Genomic DNA, 19,536 nt, shown 5'->3' with positions numbered 1-19,536 from the left:
CAGTTTGAATGATTATTACAGAAACAAAGTGATTGCAAAATCGAGCTTATTCCAAAAGAATTACTAACTACGGTTGGGGACAGACCAAACATTACATAAAGTAAACGCAAGTTAACGCTGCGTGCACTTATTTCGTTAGTTAACTTAAATTTTCGCGTTTACTAGTAAACGCACGTTTACTATAATTACGTTAACGCGGTCAAAATGGAAATATCTAATGTCTACCCGAGTAAACGGGCGTGTACTCTGTGTCCGTTTAGTCAGTAGTAAACGGGCGTTTACGACATATTTTATACATGTATTTTTATGTGCACTTGGAAGTAAACGCGCGTTAACTGATTGTGTAAATTAAGAAATAAACTTCGTATTCATTTGAACATTTATTTTATTAAAACGACTTTTATCTTAATATTTTACGTATATGTGTTTCAAACCAGAACAATTCAAAAACACAATTTTAATTCGACATATTAATTTTATTTAATTTAAAAAAAAACAGTTCCTATAACTTTACTGATTAGCAGGTTTTCTATATTTTCTTTTCAAAAGTCACATGTAAATATAGCGAGGCAGATAGAAAGGTTATTCAACACATTGGAAAAATATTTGCATATCATATAAACATCATTGTTTACGTTACTTCATTCCTCATTTTTAACTGTCTCTTCGAATTCCTAGCTCGATGCATTTAATACTTTATTTTTAATCGTAATTCACATGGGTTAACATGATTTCAGCTTCTGTTTTATCAATTGTCCAAACGGAAATTGTACAGTGTATTGCAAGGCATATTGATAAAGTGTTGTATAAGTATGTACATTTGTACCATCTCTTCAATTTAGACAGACTTATCCATAACGATAATAAATGATATTTAGGACGCCCGAAAACTATTCTTGATAATCGGATCTGAACATGAATGAAATATTGCCACTGGACGTTATGCAAGAACTTACGTAATATTCTTAAAGTACTGTATACTATGCCAAGAAGAGAACTACTCATACTTTTCATTATAAGTACAGTGTACATGAATCGGTCATATGAGTATTGAATGATGCTGTTAAATAGTTCTGTTTAATATAGTTACAAACCATCACGAACTACTGACATAAACATACAATGTATTACTGATTTACCATGTGACTATAAGATTTATATAATAAAGTGCAAATATGGTCAGTTTGGTTGATGTGGACAAATAATTTTGTTATAAGAGTCAGTCTGAGGTATGAAAACTACTGAAATTTGTTTACATTTTAATATTTTGAATAAACAGACGACATGCTGGCACTATACATTGATGCAAACAAAATTGTTTAGTCATTATGTTCTAATATGGCTATCACATGTGTTATACAATCCATTCTTACATGAAAATATAACTCATTTACTAAATTAAATTTAAATTGCGGCTGTTAAGATTCACATAATAAAGTGCAAATAAGATCAGTTTTGGTTGATGCAGACAAATAATTTTGTTATTCGAGTTAATTTGAGGTATGAAAGCTACTGAAATTTGTTTATGATTAAATATTTTGAACGAAAAGAGGACATGGTGGCACTCTAAATTGATGCGAACAAAATTGTTAGCCTTTATGTGCCAATATTGCTATCATTTGTGAGTATTATACAATCCATCCTTACATGAAAATATAACTCATTTACTATGCAGCTATATAGATTTACATAATAAAGTGCAAATATGGTCAGTTTTGGTTGATGCGGACAAATAATTGTATTATTCGAGTCAGTCTGAGATATGAAAACTACTGAAATTTGTTTCCCATTCAATATTTCGACTAAACAGGGACATGCTGGCACTCTAAATGGATGTGCAAAATTTCTTTGTGTCATTTTGTGCCAATATTGCTATCATTTGTATTATACTATCCATCCTTACATGAAAATATAACTAATTACTTATGCAGCTTTAAAGATTTACATAATAAAGTGTAAATACGGTCAGTTTTTGTTGATGTGGACAAATAATTTTGTTATTCAAGTCAGTCTGAGGTATAAAAACTACTGAGGTTTGTTACGATTCAATATTTGAATAAAAAGAGAACACGCTGGCACCCTAAGTTGATGCGAACCAAATGTTTTAGTCATTATGTGCCAATATTGCTATCAGATGTATGATACAATCCATCCTTACATGAAAATATAACTCATTTACTATGCGGCTATAAAGATTAACATAATAAAATGCAAATATGGTCAGTTTTGGTTGATGGGGACAAATAATGTTGTTAATCGAGTCAGTCTGAGGTACATAAACTACTGAAATTTGTGTACCATTCAATATTGTGAATAAAAAAAGGACATGCTGGCACTCTTAATTGATGCTAACAAGATTTTTTAGTTATTATGTGGCAATATTGGTATCATTTGTATTATACAATCCATCCTTACATAAAAACATAACTAATTTACTATACGGCTATAAAGATTTACATAATAAAGTGCTAATATGGTCAATTTTGGTTTATGCGGACAAAAAATTTTGTTATACAACTCGGTTTGAGGTATGAAAACTACTGAAATTTGTTTATGATGAAATATTTTGAATAAAAAGAGGACATGCTGGCGCTCTAAATTGATGCGAACAAATTTGTTTAGTCATTATGTGCCAATATTGGTATCATTTGTATTATACAATCCAGCCTTACATGAAAATATAACTCATTTACTATGTGGCTATAATAAAGATTTACATAATACAGTTCTTATATGGTCATTTTTTGGTTGATGCGGACAAATAATTTTGTTATACAACTCAGTTTGAGGTATGAAAACTACTGAAATTTGTTTATGATTAAACATTTTGAATAAAAAGAGGACATGCTGGCGCTCTAAATTGATGCGAACAAATTTTTTTAGTCATTATGTGCCAATATTGGTATTATTTGTATTATACAATCCACTCCTTACATGAAATTATAACTCATTTACTATGTGGCTATAATAAAGATGTACATAATAAAGTTCTTCTATGGTCAGTTTTGGTTGATGCGGACAAATAATTTTGTTCTAAGAGTCAGTCTCAGGTATTAAATTAAAACTAACGACTCAGGGTTGTTATATGAAATTATGAATGTAACGTAGTGCACAATAGGACCAGCCTTAGACCACGTCCATTCAAATATCACCTTTTGATAAATAAAGGCAGAAGAATCTAAGTACAATTATTTTCCTAAATTGAGAAAGTAAAATATTTTAAAAAGTCAAAATAATTATTTAATAGCCTCATGTATATCTGAACCAACAAACAGCTGTTAATATATGAGCTAAGATTCTTATCGAGTAGAGTCTCAGGAAGTTAGGAATAAATTGGAAAACAGAAATGCCATTCACATCATATATTTCGATGAAACAATCAAAGCATTCAAAGATATTTGAACAAAGTAATCCAGAAAAAAACTCATTTACTTTTTTAGTCTTGTATTTGATTATATGCAACACTCTATGTTGTGTCAAGGTTCACAAAATAATTACGGAGTGGAACACAAGTTTGCCTGTATGGTAAATTGAAACATTCTACATACGACACAATTGTAATCTGTTTTACTTAGTAGACTATGTTCAGTTTTATGCAATTCAAGTCATTTACGTTATCAAATATGGTAATCAAATTAAGCGATGTCCGCCCCTCCATGTTTTCACCGAAATTCCCAATATTGATACTCGAATGAATCACCCCGGGAGTAGACTCTATATATTTTCATGTATATAAATAAGAACTTCTGGTAAAAACGGGAAGGAGAGACATGACCATATAGGGGTTCCAAGCCATACATAAGCCTTGACTTTCACAAAACTGTACACATCCTACTACTAGTGCGTTGATAAAGTAGCACATATGTGAGACTTGATCAGCAAAATTAATATGATAAACGACAGAACTAAATTTGAATTTACCAGAATCGATGTATCACGAAAACGTTGTGTTTACTTCCATGTTTTCCAGTATTATATATTTGTACACAGGAATGGTAACTATTGACTCGGATGTCATCAATGTCCTATCATGACTAACAGTAAAAGTTGACAACTTTACGGTTTACGCCAAAACTCTGGCCAGTATGTTAAAAAATCAATTATGTCGATATATCCTACAAATAAATACTTCTTTTCTGATATAATCATAATTATATGTAGGTTTCTCAATTTACTTGTATCAAAATAAAAAGATTATAAAAACAATCGTTCTTGATTCATACCAAGACAGTTGTCAGTATTACAGTCGATGAAATCATAGCTGCCAGTTCCACAATTAGAGCCACCATACAATGGGGAAGGGTTATCACAGTGACGAGATCTCCATTGTGTTCCTCCACCACATGTCACGTTGCAAGTATTCCAAATTGACCAGGGACCCCAGCTTCCGTCAACTACGTAAAAAAGAGAAAACTCTAAACTTGTCTAAATTGCAATTGTACCATGCATCAAAATTATCATTTCTTGATATTCAAAAAAGTCTGTCTATCTTTTTTAATGTCCAGCCTATATACCTTTTGTTTCAACCCATACACATAGTATATAATTCCTTATGAGCATTGGATCTGTATGTTAGAATTCAAAATATGTTCACTTACACCTGCTCTTAATCTATATTTCACAAAATTTACCAAACTACTACCAAGTAATGCATAAAAGCATTTCGGCAAATAAAACAATGTAAACGTTAGAAAAATGCCTAGTTTGTACTCTCGCCAAGGAAACGTTGTTCGTTTGCCGAACATTGTGAATACATATAATTTCGGAAAAAGTGTTTGCAAACTCATTATCATAGAACTACTAAAAAGAAATCTCCAAACTCCATTACAACACAATGAGGTCTATCAAGCAGAACAGATGCGACCGAAAAATAACTTCAACAGCAAAATTGTATAACGCGATTGCACTTTCTATAACAATGATACAAAGTTGTTAGTTTTTGAAATCCGAATATTTATGATGAAGTTTAAAACTGCCACTGTATCCACGATGTATGCTCCATTTAACAGTTATTCATGATTGTCGTTAAATAGCAGAAACATATTTCAAAAATTTAAAACAAATACCTACCCCTTTGTCAAATTTAAAGAACCGAAGGTTGCAGATAAGAATCATATATCAAGATATGATATCAATAGTCGATACATTTTGTAACAGGGGATCCATAAAGCAAGTAATAAGCTTGTGAAAATATCAATTACTATTCGATTGGAAACCAAGGAAATGTGAAAAAAATACGTCACCCTTTTTAGCTTTTTTAAACAAATTAACATAGTTGTCAAATCAATTGTTGTGCTAGATATCTTTAAACGTATTATAAAAAGTCGATTTACAAACGTTAACATAAGTATTAGAAGGAAACTATAATATAGGTGTAGACTCATTTAAATTTCATAAGATATGCCAAGTTTTAAGAAGAAGAAAAAATGTGTTTACATGCCAATTTATTTATACATTTTATCTGAACAATGTTTGTAAACTCTTTTTAATATAATTCTGGGTAACCATCAATTGTTGGTTTTCAAAATGTTCAATATTTTTCAACTTTGTATCTCAATTAGAATTTCATCTGTTTACAAACTTGCGCCACAAATTCGTCTTTAAATCGTACAGATATTCACAGGACAATTTGTCTCTTTTTTATTGTAGTGTTGATATGGTTATGTAAATATCTATACCTGGACATGATTTCTTATTACATAGCTGTGTTTCCATTGCATCACCTTGGCATAAAAAACCACCATCACATCTACGGGATCGTCTCTGAATTCCATTGCCACAACTCCTGCTACAGTCAGTCCAATTTGTCCATGATGACCAATTACCACCAATAACTATAAAGGAACTTCATCATTATACTCAATCTCCGGCGCAGAGTTCATATCCGTTACATACTGTGACATGCTCAGCAATACTATCATATTGAGTATAGTGTTACAAAGCATTGAACGGAACGGATATGATCTCTGCGCCGAAGATTGCATTAGACTAAGAAATGAATAACAGAATTGAATATCCTCAGAATATTTTTCTGCAAACGATTCAAACGAAAGAACTAATCGAAGTATATAAAATCAACTTACACTGCTCTTTTTAATAATATTTTAACAATATTTAGCAGTTGTCCTTTTATTCAATTTAATGATAATAAATGCATAGCATTAACATCTTTAAACTTTGTAAAAATGACTTATAATTTACCTTTTACCCATTCTTATTTTGTTTTAAATGACACAACAGTAATGTGTTAAGGTGGTGCTTAACACCTTCGCTAAGATTAATTTGGCTTGTTTAATATTCATTAATTTTTTACCAAATGTTTACTTTTGACCATATGACAAAAACATGAAAAAAAATTTTTTTTAAATAACCACACACTTGATCGAAAATTTTTCGATGGACAAAGAGCTGTTTGACTAACACCAATTTTGATTCTTGAGAATCTTAATGTTTCCTGAACTTAATCAAAACTTTCTTCTGATTTTTACAGAGTTATCTACCTGTAGTGTTATGTACAACTTTAAAACGCAGGAGCAAATATACATACCAGGACATTCTATCTTATTACAAAGTTTTGCCTCAAATGTATCACCATGGCATGAAAAACGAATATTAGACAGAGATGGATCATTACATCTACGGGATCGTGTCTGAAAGCCGTTGCCACAACTCATGCTACAGTCTGTCCATTGTGTCCACACAGACCAGTTACCATTTACAACTACATGTATAAACAAATATGATAAATTGTCTGTTTGCAAAAGTATAAATTTTTCGAAATACTAAGGACTTTCTTGTCCCAGGCATAGATAACCTAAGCCGTATTTGGCACAACTTCTATTTTTGGAATGTTTAGTCATCAATGCTCTTCAACTTTGCACTTGTTTGGTGTTTTACCTATTTTAATCTGAGCGTTACTGATGATATGCAGACGAAAAGCGCGTCTGGCGTATTAGATTATAAGCCTAATACCTTTGATAACTATTATTATTATGCTTTCTGGTGAGATACACAAGTTAATACTGGTATTGGTTTTTTTTCTAATATAAAAACAAAATACCATGGCAAAATCCAAACCAATGGGTCGAAGAAGCACTGACAACTAAACGAATGAGAAAAAAAGATGAAGTAATAATTATTAAGACAGGAAAATTAATCGTGCAACATGATAACAAAGCAGAAGCGGGAAAACTAAGATACTCCGGGTGGATACATATAACTAGTTTGAACTTTTATTTTGAGACCGTATTGAGTTTCAAATAATCAAGTTCTAACTTTGCTGCTTCAAATGTATAATATATTAATAATATTTCTTCGAAATATGTAATCCACAGACAATACAGATAACTATTTAGCATTTGTATCTGTTAACTATGATATCTTATTAACGATTTTAAGGGATAAGTGATACATGGACGATATAATCAAATAATGCAATTGCTGTGATTGCTGGGTTAGTCGCTGAGGTTTTACAAATGTAGTATTCGCATAAAAACATCTTTCAATTAATGCGCAGAACTATTTGAAGACGTAAAGTAATAAATCATGTGTACAGTTTTTACTGCATCTTGTCCCTGCACCGTCAATATGATAACGTCATTATTTTGAGAAGTAAATTGTTTCACTGGACTTCAACTTGATAAAAAAAATAGGTTTTGTGGTAGATTTGAAAAAAAAATACAACTAATAGTATCACAGAATAGACAAAATTTGTTATAAACAAATCTTGCTGAAAATGTGCACACTATATCATATAGAAGCATTCATTTTTTGGTAAATGTACATGTATGTCAAATCAGATTGTTATGCAATAAACATTTATCGTATTTCAAAAATAAACTTTGATTTACTTTTGTTGACAAACGGAATGGGGGAAACATAATACACGAATTAGTATTGATTCTCAAAGAAATTTTCCAAATGATTTAAAAATTTAAAGACATGTTTAAATTTGGACTCTGGAAAAATATATTTACACACATGCAGCTTGTGATCAATATTTTCAAATATATTAAATAAGCCTCATTTATATTCCAGATAATAACCATCAAAATTTGATTAACAGTGATTAACGTTATAAATTAGAAAGTAGTATTGTGATACAAATACACATACCTGGACATGATATCTTATTACAAAGTTCTGCTTCTAGTGTATCACCTTTGCATGGCAAACCACCATTAGACGGGGGAGGATTATTACATGTTCGAGACCTTGTCCGAAGCCCATTGCCACAACTCTTGCTACATCCAATCCAATTTGTCCATGATAGCCATCTACCATCTACGACTACAATAATACAATTTTATTATAAGACTGTTCAAAGGAGTGGAATACTTACGTGGATAGAGGATACGTGTGCATATTGTAAAAAAGGTATCAACAGAGTAATCCAAAATAATGATCCAAAAAGTTTGGTTATTTATGACGTAGATTTTGTCTTATGTTGATATACATGTACAATCATTATGGATCGTGAACTGATCGGCAAATAAGGCAATCAATTTTCTAGAAAACATAATTAATAAGACAAAGGACAAACAAATTATCTACATAAAAGTGATCTCTATCAAAGAGCCGACAAATCAAGGTGTTCGAGATTAGCAAGAAGTTCCAGTTTCAATTTGTTTTTTGAATCGCAGTTGACTTTTGAATGAAATAGTTCCGACCTTGATGTCACGAGGCTTACTTTCGAATAACGTTTTTCTTTCTGCAATCTACAGTCAAATATAGCTCATCCCTTTTTGTTAATATCTATCAGATATAAAACCAGATTATCGAGATTTTCAGATAAAAGAATGAATAGATGATATATAATATTTATAAATACAGTACTCCGTGCAGACTTAAATAGCATTTGATACATTTCTAAAATACTATCACCAGTTGATACTATTTGAATGAGTTTGTGGCTGGCTTAATTGTAATAATCATCTTTGGAACCATGTAGAAACCGAGTAATATTGAAACACATAACATACTTGTACTGTCGTTACTACATCCAATTCCTACGTCATTACTATGAGGATAATTTCTAGTTCCCCATTTTTCAATAACACAATCAGTTAGTTTACTCTCTTCGCCAGTGCATTTTATATCATCCAGCCAAATCTTTCCCCTGCCACTACGTACTATATTCCCTAAGGATATTCCAGAGCTAAAATGAAAAATTATTTTAAAAATATAAAAAACCAAAACCTATATCAATATGTAGATAATCTCTAAATGCCTTATTTGTTTAGACTTATAGGTTAGGTTACTGTCGGATTGACGTTTTCGACATCTACCTTTAGTATGCTGGACAATGTGTAATATTTATATTTCAAATCTTTAGTTACTATGATAGAACATCTAAAAAACTATATCCTCCGCAAATTAACTTACAGGAACTTCATTATTCTGGTCATCACCATTACGTGTACCATGCTATACACACACAGATGGTTTCAGACAATGCTGAGTATATTTGCTAATCAGAATCATAGAGAATAATAACAACAATTAACGTTAATACAGGAAATCGGGAGGGATGGTTCGCTGTTTTTCCGGAAGACTCTGTTCTCCTTAAAGGCAAAATATATCCCCATTGTCACTCTTTAGTAACACATTTTACAACACCTCAGATTAACTGTAAGCCAGAACATTTGAAGAAAAAGTAGAAAATTTAATCGTGCCACTATCACTTGAAATTATTCGGATATACATGCATGTAAACTCAATATTTCTTAAAAAGACTAGATAAAATTAATGTATTACAACTAATGTATTTACCTGTACTCAAGTTGTCTACATGCTACCGTGGCAGCATAATCATCAAAGTTTCGAGAATCTACTGTACCCCATTCAAAGGCGTGAAATATCTCAAGTCTACCAGAGTTTATTCTAATATCACCTAAATCTAAGAACAAAAAATATATGTTTTTAAAATCAAAGACCATCTTACTATAAACTTGTTAAACACATTTCTAATGTATTCGTTATTCTTGGGTTGTCGTGTTTTTTTTTAAGATTTCAAACAGTACACAGCACAACTCGAACTGCAAACTGGGAGCCGGTATTAATTTTTAAACAACAATTTTCTACACTTTATGTTATTGTCTGTTTTACCCCAACTCTAATTTTCATATTTATAACAAACAGTATTGTTTGTTCAAGTTTATACTTTCAAGAAACCGTTGCAAATATCTTTCACAGAAACGATTTGTACTTAACTATTATCCTGCAATCTATTGTACAAATAATAGGTACACATATAAATGGTTGCTTTATTTATACTTTATTTGTACAAGTAAAGTCTTCTGTTATCCCGATTCCATGTTGAGCAAGCGGTAATGTGGATATTTCTTTCTGCGTACCAGTTCATTTTGGGGACCTCTTTGCTATATGCGATTTACTTGAGAAAAAAATATTCTACTCGCCGAGCCTCGCTTTTTGTCCCATTTCTAAAGTTCATACAAATATTTTTTCGTTTTACTTTTCCGACAATGTTCATTTATTTTATATTTATCTCCAATGAAATTCCTATTGTAAAGAGAAAGATAAAACATAGTAACATTTATAAGTTATTTGATTTCCCTCCCCATGAGGTTGGCATGGTTGAGTTGAGTATCTAGAAATTCTTCATGATATTTTGTCAAATATTAGTCAGGGTTTAGATCCAAATTAATAGATATTCGTTTCACCGTAATACTGAAATAGATATAGGAAGATGTGGTGTGAGTTTGTTTAAAATCGCTTGTGACAAAATGAAGTTACACATATTTTCTGATTGACTTAGAAGGGGGAAAAGCCTTCTTTACTAAATTTGGTGGGCGTAATCAGCAATCCGTGCATAAAACATGTTTACCTTTTGTATGTTTCCAAAGATAAAAAAAAAATACAACCACTGCACTGTTTAACTGACATTCGATTAAAAAAAATACATTAAACGTACGTTTTTTCAACATAAGACGTCAGTGATCTGACAATCGAATGAAAAGACTGAAGGTAAAATTAAAAATGATAAAAATTAAAGGGGAAGGTACTGCTCGAGTACGTACTACTATTTTGATCGCACTGCTGCTAGTAATGTGTAATTTTGCATTTTGGAGTTGTAAAAGCAAATGTTTTCAAGCAATTAAGCTAAAGGACATATTGAATAAAGAGAAAATGTCAATCATTAATCATATTACATACCCCAAGTTTCGTTATTGCAAGCTATGTTAACGTTAGCGTTGTTGCATTGCTGTTTTCCCCATGGGGCATGTTGACATAAAGCCAACTGTCTTTCTCCTCCAGTGCAGTTTACTTTGCTCAACCATACTTTTCCATAATTATAATTGCTTGGTCCTGTTACATCCCCAAGCCTGAAAACACAATAACAACATAAGTTTTTATATTTCACATTAATTATTTAGCTGCTTCAAAGTGGTAATTCATGTGAAGACTAGTGCATTTTTATTAGAGATAACATCTGAATCAACATATGTTTTATTTTTTTTTTCTCAGTATTTAACTAGTTCATTAACTAAGATTTTTAATTTGTCTGGAATTAATATTTAAGACACAATAAGTTTTATCAAACCTTCATGTAATATTATGAAAGTTTGACAGTAGCGTCTTCATGAACAGGAAAAAGCATCTGAACAAAAACACGACACCTACTACATGTTTTTTGAATTATCATCATTTTTATTCAGATTCCACATTTACCTTTACATAGAATGAAATTCAAAACAGTGTGGCTGTGGCCATTGATTGACACATTAAATTCATCCATTGACTGGGACAATTTAGGTGAACGTTTGTATGTAACGACATCTGCTCACTGTGTACTTTTTAATGACACTTAAACTTTGGGGTCACCAAAGGTTCTAAACACCTTAATAAAGTAATTCGAAAAAATTAATCAGAAATAACACGATGTTTTGATTTATATCAATTATATAAATCAAAACATAAAGGTTATTCCTGGTTAATTTTTCGAATTATTTTATAATTAAAGGCGTTAAGAAACCTTGGTGACCCCACAGTTTAAATGTCTATCGTAGGTACGTCGTGAACAGTGGTCGTTACAGACAAACGTTCACGTAAATTGTCCCAGTCAATGGATGAATTTAATGTGTCAATCAATGGCCACAGCCACACTGTTTTGAATTTCATTCTACATTAAATCAGGTAGTTTCAAAAAAATCTTGTTGTCGAGAATGTTTTACAAAGTTTTTTTTTACTACTTAAAGGATACAGATGGTCTATATTGCCTGGCGTGTAATTTCTTTCCCGACACCTCTGGACACAGACCACGAAAGATAGTTTCCGAGCAATACCAAAACTGGAAAGACACTATAACTGATTTAAAGCGATATGCACCATCCGAAACACATTACAACTCTATACTCTATAATAATACTATATAGGCTTCGAGAAACGTATATGAGTCCAGAATTGATATTAACACAAATGTAAGGACTGACACTTCAATTGAAAAAAAATTACAGATTTTGAAATCGCTCATCAAATGTCTCGAGTTTTGTGGGAGGCGCGGATTGGCTATTCGGGGCCAACGAAATGACGATCAAACTGACAATCGAACACAAAGTTAATATCTAGGTGAATATAAGAAATCATTCAAATTTCGTGCAGAGGCAGATGACTCCGTCTTGACGACCATTTTAAACAATGTACTAAAAATGCATAACATACGTCAAACAAAATCTCAAAATGAATTGTTATCATACATCAAGATCTCCCTCGAGGTTCATTCATAAGACAATTGCCAATGATGTAGACATACAACCGCTTGGTCCACATTTCAAATATCAATGCGATGAGGTGTCAGATGCTAGTGAATAGGACCCATTCGTGCTTGTTATCTGATATTATAAGGCCGGTATTCCGGTTGAAGTTTGATTGTCAAATATTTGACTAGTGTTGGATTGGATATCCTGTTTTGTCGCGCGCCTGTAATATGTCTAGTAGGATTCTTGGTTACGCGGCACAGTTCACCCGACTGCCACCAAGGACAATTTACCAATAAGCTAACCATAACCTCAATCTTGTATTATGCTTATTTTACAATGTGCCGTAAATACACTTGATGTGAGATAGCTTAAAACACCTCGGGATATTTTTAAAGTATTTTTCTAAAACAGAGTCGATGTCTCCAAAAAGTCAACAGATCAAGGATAGATACGCAAAACAAAATAACAAAACTGATGGAGTGAAACAATAACTACCCTCAGCTGCTTTTCTACCATGTACGAGCCAATCTTATCTTGTTTTGAGGAAATCAGCTTTAAAGTCGGACCGACTTTGGACAAGAAAGATGTTATTGACGCTAAAGGGATACTCACAAAAATAACATATTCTTCTTTTATAGTTAGATTTCAAACCGTCCCCAATTTTTTTTTTTTTTTTTTGGATATTTAAGTAGATAGAGTAGAAAACTCGAAGGGTCCAGGCATGGGGTAATGCAAATTTGTAATTGTAATGATTGTATTACATTTTGCCAAGTAATTGCATTACATTAATTGTAATTTAATGTATTACTTGAGAAAATAAGTTGTGTAATGTCATGCATTACATTGCATTACATGGCATTAATTTGTTCACGTTCTATATATTTTTCACAGATTGTTGGAGATTCAGCTTAAGCAGAATTTGAGTTGTAGGGATTAATCAAGAACATAATCATTAGATATTGCTTTTTTTTTATCTGAAAAGCATTACTATAAAGTGTTTTATTGTTGTTTAAACCTCAATGAATACCTTGTCATGATTGAATAATCTAAAATTGACCATTGTCATAACCACTAATTAGTTTGTTTTACAAATGATCTTTTCACCATTTTGACACTTGGTTATAAATTAGGCTCTCTGTTTATTCTGTAATTAGGAAAGAAATTCTCAGTAAATATTTTTGATAGGAATTAATAAAACAAATGGATATTTGTTAAAGTGAAGTTTACATTAGTTAAGATCAATACTAAACTTCATCTCTGTAATTTCTGTTTAGAGAAAACACAATGATGTATACCTTCAAACCCTTATGATTTTAAAATGTAATTGTTGAATCGAACAGACTTTTAACTGGATACTTAACTTTAATATTAAGTAGATATACGGAACAGTTATTGTCTATGCTAGAATATTTTGTGACTTCATGTTGTTTTTCAGAATGTTTGATTTTTTTTCTCACTTAATAATAACATTTCAAAATGTAATGTGTAATTCAATTCATTACTTTGCAAAATTTATTGTAATATAATGCATTACTTTGATAAATGCATGCAATTGTTATTGTAATTTAATGCATGCTTTTGTCAAAGTAATTGTAATATAATGCATTACTTTGCAATGTAATTCACCGCATGCCTGCAAGGGTCTACATTCGATATTGTAGAAGGTTATGTGGTCAAATCAACACGAGATGACGAAAAGAAATTTGACAAGTTGTTTGAAAAAGCTACGACAATTGGTGAAGTTGCGAACATTGGTGGTATCAAGGCACCTAGACGATGTGGGTGCCAGACCCAGCGAAGTAATGTCCCATGCCGACAATTAGAAAGAGTATTTTTGACGTAACGATTTTCTACCATTCTTAGACTCCATGATTCAGCAGTTCAATATTCTGTTTGGTGAACGAACATGTCGATGTTAGGGCATTGGCTTTGATTCCAAGCAACATTCATCAAACATTAGATGATACTATTGAAGACATTTTCGGTTACAACGAGGTTGACATGCCATTTCCTGACTATATTAGACAGGACTTTCGACCATGGAACGAGTTATGGCGGGACCAGACCGACAAACCGTCTACAATAATGTATACCGTGACAGACACAAGAGTGTGTAGCATGATTTTTACATAAATCGTTAAAGTTCTGAGCTTACTTTCATTGACCAGCGTAGCATCCAGTTCTACAGAAAGGGCAAACTCGACTTCTCGCACAGTATAATGGGAGAAGACGCTTAAATGTCATGGTACTTTTGTATCTCAATAAAACATTGAACTTGACTATTGAAAAATCATTGACAATTTTTCTTCTCGAAATCAGAGATAGATGCTTCTGGTGAACACTATTGTTTAGATGGCAGATTTGCACAATAGTCATCCCTAGAAAATCTCAATAAACATGATTAATGTTTTTGTTGATTTATTTTTCATTGATAAGTGATTAAAGTAAAACATCAATTATAATATTATAGATATGGAACATGTGATATGAGTGTCAATGTATTACAACAAATTCGCAATGCATTCTTCAGATGCTAGTAGTGATCTCTATTTCAGTAGCTGACTTGTCTAGGGAGAATTTTTCCATGTCCATTTGTTCTAACATATCCCTCATCAAATATATGTAATTAGGTTTATATCCATCCAATCATTTTATAATAGACAATTAATGGGGAGGGCTTATACGGCATCTAAAATGTCAAACCCTTTCACTTTAACTATAAAATTAATATACCCCACGTTAGAAACCGTTAAATTAGTGCATTTTACAGTTATTTTTTGTTTTGTAGCCAAAAAAGGTCATAACAAAACTTCTCACGCTCCACTTGGCGAAATAATCTATGTTACGCCCCTTCTCATAAACCCTGGATCTGCTCCTGCTATGAATAGACTGGACAATAAATAAAACTTTAATGCATAGATATTAAAATGTGATTCTTTTTCAAAATGAACATTCTTTGATGGTTTATTGTTGTAATGATTCTTGTAGGACAATGTAGATGTGCTAAAAACACATGTATTCATGTATGTATTTTATTAGACAAAAACATTTGAGTTAATTAAGAAATAGTTATTGGGGGTTTGAATATATCGTGATTTTACCACGGGTTGGCCCTTTATGACAAATATGTTACCCTGAGCGATAGCGAGGGGTAAAATATCAGCATAAAGGAACAACCCGTGGTAAAATCACGATATATTCAAGCCCCCATGCATTATTTCGATTCTAATAGGACAATTACGGCAATTGTTTTGGATCGAATCGCTCTAGGTGAAGGCATTGTTTGCCGTTCCCATAAATAAACGCACTATTAAATTGACGTAAAAGAACGGAGCAAACTGAATAGGTGACATACTTAAACTATTTACAATAAAATATTTAGATAGGTTTGGATTAACCTAAATGACAATTGTACTAATATGTCTCATAAGTATACAAAAACTGAATTATATAACACATTTTCGCATCGTTTGTTTACGTTTCCTTGTTTGTTATGATTTTCGGTTTCACAAGCGTGTATTTTCCCGTAAAATGCTTATATTCTGACCTCAACGTTCTATGCCGTCGGGTAGCTCATTCATAAAAAAATCATATGACGAGGGAGTACAATCGGAACAGCCGAAACAATATATCCATATTTTACCACGGGTGTGTACTCAAAGCGTTTGAAGGACGTCATGTTAGAATCGGAAATAATTAATATATGTGAAACCAATATTAAAGGATGGAAATAAGCGAATTAAATTTCTTGGGTAGGAAAACAAAAAACAATTCCGACATGACCAAAAAATATGAATGGAATGGCATCATACAGAAGTGATTAAAAATGGTCTCACGAAATGGAAAACTGTTGGTTCATATGATACCCATAATGTTGGACCCATATTGGCCCAACATAGTATTCATTCACAATATGATTGGCAGTACATTTAAATGTTAGATACAAGTTGTTTGGCCAACTTGTAACCAACTGTTGGATATGTTGTTGGCCCGATGAGCAAGTAATGTGTGGTCCAACAATGGCTGTCATCATTGGGCCAACAAAATATCCCATGTTGGACCAACAAGCATTTGTTATCTGGTATTTGATAATTTAAGATTTTAGCATACATCTTATCAATTGTATGGTCAAGTCAATATTCTATTCAGTGTTTGCAAAACATTATTTAAAAGAAATAACATATAGTGTTTTATTATTTGAATACCTGTATCCAAGCTGTCGACATGCCACTGTAGCATCAATATTGTTAAAGTCATAAAAACAAACACTTCCCCATTCGTTGTTGTGAAATATTTTAAGTTCTCTTGCATAAGTATTGATATGTAAATCACCTTTAAAAAGACAAAAAAAAATGTTTATTACATTTGTACATGTAAGAGTAAGAACAGAAATTGTCGTCAAAATAGCGACTGGGAAGGCTGGCATGCCTTGCTATGGACTGATGTGTTCTACTTACTAAAATATCCACCTTAGTGGGTATTGTACAATGCATGTTTATCTAGTCAACATGGTATTAACCTGAACATATACAAAATATATTTGCCACTGAATTTAACCAGTCAATCAATACATACATCTGCAAAAAAGAATGCATAAAATAAGATACATTGTTCCAGATTCATTTTTGATTTCCAACAATTTTAGTAAGATATTTGACAATCCATGTGATAAATTAAATATGTTAATTTGAATTTCTTTACTCAAATAATCAAGGGGTAGTACAATCCTTGCCAAACAGGGGGACCTCGTTTACAGGATCTATCTATTATATGTATTGTTAAATTGTTCTCGTCCTCAACATGCATATAACATTCGCCCCTGGACGTTAAGTAAGCATAAATAAGTCAATCGCGATCGATTAAGAATTAATGGGAAACCCTAAAGTTTAAGAAAATATTAACACCAGTACAATTTCCTTCACATAGAACTGATAACAATTGTATTTTGAATAAACATGAATATTATATGATATGTAATAAAAATGCTCGATTGAATTTAGCAATTTGTCACTTTCAATGATCGAATGGTATTCCCAGTTATGTTCATAAATATGCATGTGTATAGCTTTGAAGTTATAAGTCTAACAACTATTTTGTCATTAACTTTATTTTTACTACTCCTTTTTTATTTACCTTGGCATTTTGGTCATACTTTTTAGTAGAGAGTTAACTAACTGCATAGATCTTTTCACATATTCACATCTTTCTTTGATTTGTAAGGCTTCTACTTTTATTTCAACAACAAATATACAAAACGGATGATACTCGTCATTGAATTTTAATAAATGCTCACGATTAGGGAGTCGAATTGTCATTTCTGTCATAGTCAAATATATTTTATGGTCGCATATGGAATTAAATTTTTGTATGGATAGTTTCTTTCAATCGAAATAATATATAATACATAATGAAGAGGATGATAGCTCCAATGAGAAGTTGACGGTTTCGACCATGATCTAATATTTTTAGATATAATGTTGCTACTATTTCTGCTTTACAGTTTCCCTGTTTGAACAAGAGACTCTGCTAAACTACACTCAGAATGGTTTGTTTCATTCAATGATAATAATTCCTATAAGAAGTCGACTAATGATTTAAGTAGTAGTATTCATAATTTGTATTAATTAGATAATTATGTTCTTATCAGTATAACATGGTCCCTCTTTGTGTTCATATTTTTGTAACGTAACTTGGTCTGCTTATTGTGCTTTTCCTTCAACTGTCAACAGAAAAACTACTTTTGTGAGATATGGGTTTAGACATGTTCGGGAAGACTAGATATGAACAATGCCTATGATGGTTTGAGTTATTGTTGTAGAAACAGGCTGGGTTCGATGGGCATTTTCTAAGGAGAGGTTCGCATTTTGGCGAGTCAGCTCTCATACAAGCTGATATAGCAGTACGTGCTGATTATATGACAACGTAACTTTCTTACTTATTATAGCTAAATATTGAAAACGTTCGAGGTAATTTTTAAGTTGCTTAAGAACAGAAGCTTATATTATGTCCAAAATTATATATAATAAATGTTGATCTGCTTATGATGTTAATTTGATTATTATCTGATTAAAGATTTGTTCTATTAATAGTTAGTTATTCGTTAATATTTATCTTGTGCTGATAAATATAGTGTATCAAACTATAATTTGTATTACTACTTAACTAATCTGTTAGTGTACTTGATATTATGAAAACTGTCTATTCAATATAAAAAAAAGTCAACTCGATCAATACAGAATAACTCGGCCAATATTGATTTTTCCCGTTTTGGCTGTGTTCTGATCCGGTCAATAGAGGATTTCGGAGCGTCATTAGTTTTAGATCAATAGTCATGATAAACAGAGTTACACCTATGTCCTGACAATGTCCTGACCGATATGAAAATGCCAAGTACTTTTCATTATTGAATGGATGGACTTTAAATTTGGAACCAAGAAAGATGACAACATTTTTGAAATTAAAACAAGAAAAGTTTTAAAGACAAATTTGTAAGAGGTAGAAAAACTTAACCTGACCAACTACGACAGTGCCCTGACGATTGTACTGACATATATGAAAATGTATACTTTTTTTTATTATTGAATCGGTTGAATTTAAATTTGGAACTAAGGAAGATGACAACATTTCTAAATTCAATACAAGAAAAATATTTAAAAGAAATATGCTTGAGAGTTAGAAGACTTGTTCTGACCATTTTTACTGTTGTAGTCTAATGTTCTGACCGACATGAAAATACTTAATACTTTTTTATTTCAAAAGTATTAAATTGAAATTTAAAATTAAGCAAGTTAATTACATTTATTTCAGTATCATTTTT

The 19,536-nt window shown here is 31.7% G+C and overlaps 1 protein-coding gene across 1 annotated transcript in view; it reads right to left on the bottom strand.

The window, feature by feature from the left end:
- Positions 1–13,500, bottom strand: part of LOC143077041 (coadhesin-like) — a 28,411-nt gene extending 14,911 nt beyond the window's left edge. The window contains exons 1-8 of the mRNA XM_076252927.1: positions 13,481–13,500; positions 11,176–11,345; positions 9,772–9,898; positions 8,982–9,157; positions 8,116–8,289; positions 6,548–6,721; positions 5,679–5,834; positions 4,224–4,394 (exon numbers count right to left, since the gene is read on the bottom strand). Coding sequence (XP_076109042.1) covers positions 4,224–4,394; positions 5,679–5,834; positions 6,548–6,721; positions 8,116–8,289; positions 8,982–9,157; positions 9,772–9,898; positions 11,176–11,345; positions 13,481–13,500 — 1,168 coding nt within the window. The remainder of the gene's footprint in view (positions 1–4,223; positions 4,395–5,678; positions 5,835–6,547; positions 6,722–8,115; positions 8,290–8,981; positions 9,158–9,771; positions 9,899–11,175; positions 11,346–13,480) is intronic.
- Between the last annotated feature and the right edge of the window lie 6,036 nt (positions 13,501–19,536).

This window comes from Mytilus galloprovincialis, chromosome 5 (genome assembly GCF_965363235.1).
Source record: "Mytilus galloprovincialis chromosome 5, xbMytGall1.hap1.1, whole genome shotgun sequence".
NCBI lineage: Eukaryota > Metazoa > Mollusca > Bivalvia > Mytilida > Mytilidae > Mytilus > Mytilus galloprovincialis.
Note: the sequence above shows the minus strand (reverse complement) of the source record. Positions and strands in the feature narration are given on the sequence as shown.